This window comes from Micromesistius poutassou (assembly GCF_964030765.1).
Source record: "Micromesistius poutassou genome assembly, chromosome: 2".
Classification (NCBI taxonomy): Eukaryota; Metazoa; Chordata; class Actinopteri; order Gadiformes; family Gadidae; genus Micromesistius; species Micromesistius poutassou.
Genome location: NC_140272.1, coordinates 12,106,487 through 12,117,309, shown reverse-complemented (window position 1 = coordinate 12,117,309; position 10,823 = coordinate 12,106,487). Strand labels below are relative to the sequence as shown.

Genomic DNA, 10,823 nt, shown 5'->3' with positions numbered 1-10,823 from the left:
CCCAGTGTCACGTGATGCTCCAAGTATGTGTGTGTGTGTGTGTGTGTGTGTGTGTGTGTGTGGGTGTCAGTGTGTGTGTGTGTGTGTGTGTATGTATGTGTCAGTGTGTGTGTGTGTGTGTGTGTGTGTGTGTGTGTGTGAGAGAGAGGGAGAGAGAGAGAGAAAGTGTCCGCGGGGCGTTCGAGTGCATGCCAGTGTGGAGAAAGAGAGAGAGAGAGAGACAGAGAGAGAGTTAGATTGTGGTGGTGGGGGGGGGGGGGGGGTGGTGAGGTAGGTAGGGGGCAGGAGTGCAGTGACTGGCCCTGTGGTGCGAAGCACGGGAACAGTATGTAGGACAGGCCCTTGCACCCAGCTAGCCTATCCTGGCTAGGGCCACGGTCTGGGGCGTGCTGGCTTTCTGCATGCATGATCAATGCTATTGGGGGGGAGGCAGAGGGCTGTGTGGGGGGAGGGCTGAAGTTGGGCCGCATTAAACAGGGTAGAGGGATAGAAGGAAGGATGGGGGGAGAAGTGGAAACGGGCGGAGGTTGGTGAGGACACAGTGAACACAGTCACTTTTAAAAGTGGTCTATTAATTAAAGCGTCTCTTATGTGATGACAACAACCACCAAGGAAAAGTGAAAGTTCAGCTGACTTCCGATTTCTGTTTCATAGGCGAAAACCCTCGCTCAAAAAATGATGGTTTGATGGGCTGAAGCAATAGCTTTGTAAAAGCAGATGTTGGAAACAAACTTATTTTGTGGTTTGGTGGAGTTGTGCATGTGTGTGTGTGTGTGTGAGCAGGTGAGCGAGAGTGAGAAAGAGATGGATGATGCTAACAATGCATGGTTTTGTCTCTCTCTCTCTCTCTCTCCCTGCCGTATCTCCAGCACTCTGTCTTGTCACTCTTCCAGCTCCCAACAGTGGGATAAGTTTGTCCGCTCCAGGTCTTCCCTGCCTTTGTTTCCTTGACCAAAGCTGACCCAGGAGTGGGAAATGTATTATCTATTGTCACTGACCTTTGACCCCTTCAGGGCCTGGGACCTGCTCCTCTCCACCATCACCGCAGGCCCTTTGAAAGGCAATTCAAGTTAACGGGCGGGGGTGGGGGGTTGAATAAGAAAGAGTGTGAAAGGCAAGTTGTGGATTAAAAGCCAGTAAATATGGCTGTGTCAGCTCTCAGCCCCGTGGCTACACTCTTTTAAAGGTACACAGCGTCATTTGCATGCAATGCAGTATGTAAACAAGCGGTGGCTTATTTCAGCTCCGCTCTGCTGAGCACACAGGATGCAGACAATGGATCATAGAGAAAAGAAAGAAAAAAAAAGAATAAATTGAGATGTCTGCGGAAGAAGGAGAAAAGTATGAAGCAAAACAACTTAAAAAAGTGACTTATTTTTTTTCGGAAGCAAGCGCACAAAAAATAAATAACCCAGGGCTCAGTTTAAAGCATTCCATTGGCTGTGGGCATTTTCAACCACATGTCAGGTGGCTGGCTAAAGAAATCATTACATGAGAGAGCGAGGGAGAGAGAGAAGAGAGAAGGAGAGAGAAGTGAGGGAGGAAACGAGCACACCTGTGCTTGTGCCAGGGGCTCCACCTCCCTTCTCCGATCACAATCCCGCCATCCCCCAGGGGAAGGTGTGGCCCGGGGAGAGACAAAAGGGAGGAGAGAAAGGGAGAGGAAGGAAGAGATTGTGGGAGAGATTTACAGGCCTCTTTAATCGTTGGCTGAGGTTGACTTAACTTTTATTTATTAATCGTATGTGTACCACACACACGTAAACCTCTCTCTCTCTCTCTCTCTCTCTCTCTCTTTCTCTCTCTCTCTTTCTCTCACACACACACACATTTGTGTGTGCATCCACACACACACACACACACACACACACTACAGGGAAGCAGTGGTACTGGATGTATGAATGGCTGGTGAGAGTAGCCAGAAGGCTTGCTGGGAATATGCACAGACCACAACGTATTTACGCTGATGACACAAAGAAAGATTTATGTCTGCTGGTGGTATCAGAGTTCAAGAGGTGTACTCAGGAATAATATATAGCTCAAATATATCACAACAAATACGCATAGGGATCGCATCACTGTCTCACACACTCACACACAACACACACACACACACACACACACACACACACACACATACACACACAAACACACACACACACACACACACACAGATACAGGACACACCAGGAACAAGAACAAAATACAAACTCACATATGACACTGGTTGTGATCAGGCAATACACTTGGAGGCAGATGACCTTATTTCCTGTCTTCGAAGATATTATATAACGTATGTGACTGGTTTACTTATTACAACTTTATAACTCTCAAATACAGTTGTCTGATTTGTTTTGGCATGTTAAACTAATTTGTTTTGGCTGCTTCGTTCATCATTCTTGACATGTTATAAGGAGAAAAAATATAATGTTACAGTCAAACATTTCTTTGTCTTATTTAAGAACTTTAGTATTCATCTTTTTAATGACAGCCTTTGACTCGTCCCTTGTCCCAACTATCGTGAGACATTATTTTATTTTCATAGGAACGGTAGTGCGTGTATTGGGAGAAATAATAATTGATGTGGTGTACACAGTCTTTTTTGTTTGCCCCATAATACACATGTAAACAGTTTGGGAGGGGAGCTAAGTGCTCCCCGCTCACAGGCGCTCTGGTGCTCGGCTAATAGGTTTCAGCTCTGCTCACATTTCCTCCACCCCTGTGCGGTGGTGATGTCACTGAGCAGGTGCTGCTGAATTACATCAGGACCATGACACATGCACATATTGGTGACCATGTTCCAGTCCAATGTCACGTCAGGGCCTGGCGTGATGTAAGCCACATCGTGGAGCAGAGGATCGCCATGTCTTTGTGTGCTTTGTGTGTTGGAATGTGTCGTGTTGTGTTTATGAAGTGTTCACGCCAACAACAGCCCCTCCTCTGGCAACCAATGCTATCTAGATGATCTATGAAGATCTAGAGACGACAACAGTGAGAGATAATCAGAGAGAGAGAGAGAGAGAGAAAGAGAGAGTTGGTCAACAAAGAATTGAAAGGGGAGTGGCAAAGAAGAGTTTGTCAGAAGCAAGGAAACTAGCACCACTACACACACATATGCACACATGCACACGTCACACAGACCAACTTGCAATATGTCTCTCTATCTTTTCTAATCCCTTTTCCACTCCCCCCCTACTTCTCTTCACAGGCATATCAACGCCATTCCTCCTGGCTATTTATAGGGGACTACTGTCCCCCGTCCCTCTGAGGGGGCGTGTGTGTTTGCATGTGTATATGCGTGTGTGTGTGTGTGTGTGTGAGTGAAGTGGTGTTGTGAGGATATTCATAGGTGGGATCACTTAATCAACCAGTTATCCCTTACCTCTTATTTCAGGGTCGTTCCATGAAGTTGCAAATTGTGTGTGTGTGTGCAATGTGTGTTCACGTATGTCGTCTATGTGTATGTGTGTTCGATTATTCCACCTGTCCAGTTGTTGGAGAGTGAGTATAGTGTGTATGTGTGCGTGTACATGACTTTGAAATTTGTGTACAGGAAAATGGGAAATCATGGAATTTGTATGGTATTCAAATAGGGTTGATAGTTCAGTGCAATAGAGATGCTGTGTGACGGTGCCCAAGCCACAGCATGCGTTCCTTCCAGTTCAGTGGATGCCTATAAATTCATGGGCCATCGGCTGGATCGCAATCGCACACTGTATTTCCCCTTTTGATTGATCGTAAAACAGAATGTGTGTGCATGTATGTATGTGTGTGTTTTGGGGAGAAGGGGCGTGTGTGTATCAGCAATCAACAATCAATTTACCTTGTTCACTATCCCCAACAGGACATGAGCAGTCTTCTAATTGGCCAATCATCTCGCAAGCTCACCATGATGTCACAATTAAGGGGGTGGGGGGGCTGATGCAACAGCTAGTATCGAACCACCAAGGCCAGATTTTGCAGATAAACTACTGTCAATATTGCAGATTTTGCCAATACAGACTATAGTGTGGCATGTATGGGCCATTATGTCGGAAAAATGTTCCAGAACGATCAAACAGCATTTTATGTAACGAGGAGAGAAGAAAATAGTAAATAAGTAGTATTATAGAGATACTAAAGGCAGACGGAAAGGTAAACAGCCTAAAACGAGGATGTCGGTGAGGTAATGTTAGTTTATCCGCATTTGACTATGTCCTCAGAACAGCAGTGTCTTCAGAGTGAATGTGAACGCAGACCGACTGTGACAGACCATCTAATGTGCAAATGTATGCGTGTTTCTACATCAACGCTTGTGTGGGTGTAGGTGTGCGTGGGCACATTTGTGCGTGGGCATGTGTGTGTGTGTGTGTGTGTGTGAGTGTGTGAGGGTGTGCTGTCTCAAACACATGGATATGTGTGTACGAACACTTCATAGGTAGATAGTGAGTGAGAGGAAGAAAATGAAAAGGGAGGTCGAGAGAGAGAGAGTGGGGGTTGGTGGGTTGGGAGAGAGAGAGGGAGAGAGAGAGGGTTGTGTTCCAATGTGGCTCTTTTTGTGTGTAGCTCAGATTGTCCTCTTCTCTGGGAAAGTGGAAACTCAACACTGTGCTCCAGAGGTCTGGTTACCAGGTGAGAGAGGAGGAAAAGAATGGACAAAACGTAGTGAGGGAGGTGGAGAGGCTGGGGGTGTGGAGAGAGCAACAGAGGGGAAGGCGAGAGAAAGACTATGGGATTTTGGACAGAAGAGCTGGAAAGGGAGACAGAAACTGAGAAAGGCTGGGAGAGATTGAGAGCCGCACACGGAGATAAGAGACCAGGAAGAGAAAATGGATACATTGAAAAAAAAACATAAAACTGGAGTGTGATTCGGTTTAAAACCCACAGGGCTTTGTTATGTTACCACCAACTGAGGGTTATGGCTGAAGAAAGAAGAACATTTCTAAAATGATTCAGACCTATATTGGTATATATAACATGTTATGAATGTTGACCTCCATACAGCACATGCACACACTCCAGGGCACTAATTAACATATTTTGTGGAGTTTATGAGAAATAATTATAATAGGCCTAGAAAGGGTAGGTACTATTAATATTAAAATGAAACGCAGCCGACTCCACACAAAAAAGAGTCAAAAATAGTTGCCTCGGTTACAAAGAGATTAAAACAGTTAGCGTTGCCGTCTATATAATCAAACGTATCCATGGACTTGACTTGAGAGCCATTGAACTGCCAGTTTAAAACAGAAACCGTCCGGTTTTAACCTTGTTATCATTGCACTCCCCCTAGCGGCCATTTGTGGTCAATTACACGTGTAGGTGAACATTTGCGGAAAACAAAACTTCATGGCCACAGTATTACGTAAGAAATGTACATTTATTTATATATATATATATATATATATATATATATATATATATATTATATATATATAATAATATATATATATTATTTTTACAAAGACACCTGGTACTCTGATCAAGGAAGTTTTCAAAGCACAAGACAAAAGGATGCACTAACTAGAACAATTACTCAAATTGCCAGAGACGCCAACTTGACACCAGCATAAGAGGGCAATTTTAATAAAAAACAACAAACAAACAAACACAAGATACCCAAAACTCATCGGGTATGATTCCATTGGAATATGGTGAAAATTAGATCTTAACCGAAATGTGTTCTAAAGTCCATTGTTGTAAATATCTCGAAAGCATTATATTTGCGATGGGGTGTAGGGTATCTTACAATTGAGGACATGACGTCCCTTCATTTTGCTCCCATTTTGCTGCGAACCAGATAGAACAGAACAACATGAATAAATCTCATACGGCACGTCGTTGGGGAACAACATGGGTTGGAGGGGCAGGGGACGACGCAAGACAAAGCCGTCGTGTCACAGGAGAGACCATGTGTGTTTGACAGCAGTGGTTATGTGTTGACAGTCACTCTCCTTCTCCTCCACCTCCTCCTCCCATGCCGTTTTTCCAAAAAAAGGTGAATTGGAAACCGCTTACTTTGACAACAGCTGCTTGACACTGAGAAAAAACACAGAGCCTGTGTGTGGGTGTGTGTTTGTGACTGGGTGTGGGTGTGGCGAGGGGATCAAGGAGGTAACGAAAATAATTCGGCTACCTTTTTGTTTTTAACAAAGTTATCCCCCAGCCCCCACCCCCACGGCACTTCCCCCATTCCACTGACACACCCGCACACACACACGCACACACACACACACACACACACACACACACAGAAAATAAGTGGTCCCCTTTACTTCTCACAAGTGAAACTACAGCAGATTCAGTTGCTATACATGAGAAATTGTACAAAAAAAACAAGAACCAACTTCGGTGACGTGTGTGTGTGTGTGTGTGTGTGTGTGTGTGTGTGTGCGCGCGCACGTGTGCGCATTGGTGCATTGGGCATAAGCAGCGCCTACGTGGAGACAAGTGTGCCCCAGGGTGCATGGTACGTGCACGGTTGCCTACTCGTCTGATAGGCCGGCAGGTATTACTGGCCACCGTTGTAGGCGTAGTCAGCCTTGTTGTGCATGACGAGTCTGTTGTCCACGAAGTAGAAGCTGTCAGAGCGGGTCTCGTAGGGACACTCCACCATCTGACGAACTGCAAGACAAGACGCAAAACCATTAGGAAAGAGGGAAGTTGTCTCTGTCTGCTGGGAGCCCCCATCAGGGACCCAGGCTCGCGAGCGTAGGAAGGAAGCCATTGGATCAGCTGTGACTCACCGCACCGTTTACTTCGGGAGAAGGGAAAAAAAAAAAGAGGCAGAAGAAGAAGAGGTGGCCAATTATCTTGAGCTGAACTCATCTAGTGTAACTTCAGAGCGGAAAGCAGGGCGGCTGTCAGCTTGGGTTACAGAGCATTTACATTTGAAATGCACCCGTTGCACCCACTGTCAGGCAGGGTCTGCCTAATGTCATATATTATGATGCTCTGCGTGCGTTGCAGTAAGGAGCAGATAGCCACATGATAGCTGCTCCATTTTCATGGCGAGCAGTTTATTTATTTTTTTTAGACAAATATTAAATGGTCCTCATTTATATAGCGCTTTTATCCAAAGCACTTTACAGTGTTGACTGACATTCACCCATTCATGCACACATTCACACACCGACGGCGGAGTCAGCCACGCAGGGCGACAGCCAGCTCGTCAGGAGCAATTAGGGTGAGGCGTCTTGCTCAGGGACACCACGACACTCAGCTAGGAGGAGCCGTGGATCGAACCAGCAACCTTGCGGTTACCAGCCAACCCGCTCTACCTCCTGAGCTAATGCTGCCCCTATATATATTACCTATAGCACAGTCGTTGGCCATCCAACTCACACAAACTATTTTGGTTAATTGGATAATTTGTTGTTGTTTGTTGAGAACATTTAAATTGGATTGGGTTCTTATTGCCTATGCAGCCAACATGTGTTTTTAATTTGGGAGAGATAGTACCGTTTAGATTTGTAAATGAGGATTTCTCTCTGTCACTCTGTCCTTTAGGTCAGAAATATATGATTACAGCTTTGGAAAGCAACCAAAGCCTGTTTCATGTGGCAAGCAACAGCAGCAGGCTTCAATTTCAGCCAATTAAAAAAACAACAACAATTGCTATCTCCAGGGGAGTAGCCGTCCCTGTGGGCTGAACCGACTTTGGTCAATCTTGGATTACCAGTGATGAGTCAAGTTCCTCATGATTGTTGTTGCTGACAACGTCTCCAGAGTGTTGCATGCATACTCTGTAACCCAGTGGTTCCGAGCTACTTTTTGGCCGTGACTCAGTTTTCAGGTCTGAAAAGGTACATCGTGTTACACCTGATCCCCTGCATGCTCATCAGAGCAATCGGCGTTGCGTCTAAGGAGTGTTCCATCAACTCTTCACCCGGCTGGGACACGCTGCTGTAATAATAAATGGAAGGAGCTCCTCAGCCACCGGACAGAGTGCAACAGATGGCTACCACCAATCCAAACTATCGCAGAGCTTCAACACTCGATAGCTAACGCTAGCGTTAACACAACACTTTTCCTCATCATTCTTTGTACATTGATTGTAATTGATTGATTTCAATGTACAAAGAAATGTTTGTGAAGCTCCCTACACTCCCTCCCGTTAACGCAGAGTTGCCCGGTGTCGGTTTGTATACGGACGACCTATATAAATATTTCAAAACATAAACTATGCCAGCAATCTCCAGCGTCCCGCATAAGTAATTCAGGCCAGCAGTGGCATGACCCCGAGCCTGGGAAAGCCTGTGCGGTCACCTAGGGTAACATAATGTTGACAAGACTTGAGCCCAGGTGAGGCGCCACGGTGTGGCTCTGCCCGGGGGTGCCTTGGTGCTCACCCAGGGCCTCAGACAGCTGGGGGAACTCGTAGATGTGTTCGCAGGTGTTGCGGCTGTTGGGGATGCAGAAGCCGAAGTCGAAGTCAAAGCTCTTGAGCAGGTGTTCGCGGAAGTAGTGCCTCTCGATCATGCGGAAGTTGTTCAGGGGTCGGCTGCCCACCGTGAACTCCACGCTGGGCGGGTTCATGGAGAGGGAGACAGAGAGAAAAGTCCTCAGGCAAAAATAGCATTAAATGAGTGAAACAGAATTGTCTGTGTGGGTGTTGTTGTTGTGGTCTGGTCCCTCAATACGAAGGAGAGCTAGTGGATGGTTTGTACCCACCTCCCGGACACCTGGAAACTCACCTTCGGATGGACATTCACCCTACTGGGGGACATGGCTTCTAAGCCACACACCTGTATGTGGTTGCTGTTGTTTTGTACCGCTTGTCCTGTGCTTGTATTGCCCTGTACTGGGAGTTCGGACACTTTCCCACTAATTGAATTCCCAAATGAATAATGTAGTGTTGAAGTTTAATTGGTTTTCGCACGGATGCTTGATGTCAATAATGGCTCCCATCACCATCAGAGACGCCCGGCGTCAGAGAGGGCCCACGTCAGCAGGGGTGGTGGTACTCACGTGGCACCCACAGTGCGCAGTCTCAGGAAGGCGGGGGTGAACTGGTACCGGACGAAGCGACCAGCACTCAGGTCCACGTCCCTGCCCTCCTCGTCCTCCTCTGGGGAAGAGACACAACGCACAGCAGGACGTCACATCTTATTCAAAGGGCCCCGGTTTTACCACCAGGTGAGAGTCAGTCCATTTTGTGACATAACAACGGGAGGGTGTTCATATCCAGGCTAGAAAGAGTTGATTGATGGACTGTATCAACAGGCAGGCCGGGGTTGGCCTGTCTATCATACAGCTTGAGAAGGACGCTCTAACGTGGGAGGGTCTAAATGGTTCCATATGGCTTTGATGGCTGCTCAAGCCCACACTTCGGAAAATACTGGCCCTCGAATCTGGTATTATCTGCATGTGTTATCTGCTTCTGTCGTCTGTTGAAGGCCTCACTCATGATACATGGGTTAACAGGGCTCTTTAGATAACAGCAGGCGCCAACTATACAACGCAATGTAATGTCATTTAATGCTGCAAAATATGCGATACAATCGGATAAGGGTTTGGTTCAGATACAAAAATATATTCGACATATTTGAAAAGTGACTAGAGCAGGAAACGACATACAACATAGAAAAGGCACAGGAAATGTGTCCAGACAGCATACCCATATTTGGAGGCTTGGCGATCTCAAACAGAACAGTGCCTGTCTCCAGGTCTCTGATCTTGAATCGTACAAAGTCAATGTTGTAGACGTTCTCCTCTGGTTTACAGAGATACCCTGGAGGACAGATGACAAGAGTGAGGAGTTTTACTCAACACCAAGTTACTGTGTGCCACTGTTTATGTTCTCTGACAGGTGTACATACACACACCCACGCACTAACACACACACACACACACACACATCCCAAAACCACATTTAAGAAACATTGAGACATTTGTTTTCGTTCTGAATGATCAAAGACCTGATCATTCAGAAATTAAGAAACATAAATTGTTGATTGTTTGTGATATTCTAGTACACCTGAGAGTGATTCTTACGTGGTAAATTATTTATGACTGATTCATAAAGCAATCTCAAAGACTTTTTAAAATGTCACAGAGTAAAAACAAACAACACTGCCGTTGGATATGAATTAAATCAAACATGATTTCTTAATTCAAGAAGAAACTGTTGTTGTGTAAAAGCAAATTATAACGTTGTAATATCAGAATATATTCCACAGTGAATCAATAAAACTGGAGGCTACCTATATCGGCGGTATTGAGCTCCATGCAAAGACATTCAAATTTACCATAGCCCTGTAGGCGCTGTTCAACGTTAATAGCCTACGATCATTAAGTTAGACGGCATATCTTGGAAATAATCGCCTTGACGTCTGTCACTACATGACCTGTCACTCACTTCGAGTTTGAACAAGCCCCAGCCACCACATGCATTTCAATAACAACCAACCCCAGAGAAGACACGGTGTGACACAGAGCCTACCCCGCGTGGCGACGCGCAGTCCCAGCACCTCGTCCGCCGTGATGTGTCCACTCTGGGTCCGCAGGTCCTCCTCAGTCACCGGCCTGCTCTCCACCTGGCTCCTCCTGGACCTCAGCCTCTTCAGAACCCCTCCGTTGGACTTGCGCTCCCGCGGAGGAGCGGCGGCACCGCCTCCGACCCCGAGCGCGCTGCTGCCGCTGCTGCCGGAGACGGTGTTGTCAGCAACAGGCGCATCGCTGCGGGCTTTGGCTCCGCTCATCATGACACACGGCGGTCCTCTCGAGTCGAGTCTACGGTTGTCTTGCGTCTTGTCTCCCCTCTTGCTCTAAACGCGAGAAGATGGCGTCGCAGATGATGGGGGTGGGTGGGGGGGGGGGGGGGGACGGGAGGGGTGGATGGG

At 46.6% G+C, this 10,823-nt stretch overlaps 1 protein-coding gene across 1 annotated transcript; it reads right to left on the bottom strand.

Moving 5' to 3' along the window:
• Window positions 1-6,404: 6,404 nt before the first annotated feature.
• Window positions 6,405-10,685, bottom strand: LOC311338902 (protein unc-119 homolog B-like; the record flags this gene model as incomplete). Its single annotated transcript, XM_084464247.1, has 5 exons — window positions 6,405-6,603; window positions 8,331-8,503; window positions 8,950-9,049; window positions 9,599-9,712; window positions 10,424-10,685. 5 exons carry the CDS (start codon window positions 10,683-10,685, stop codon window positions 6,491-6,493), a joined length of 762 nt encoding a protein of 253 aa, XP_084320373.1. The 3' UTR covers window positions 6,405-6,490.
• Between the last annotated feature and the right edge of the window lie 138 nt (window positions 10,686-10,823).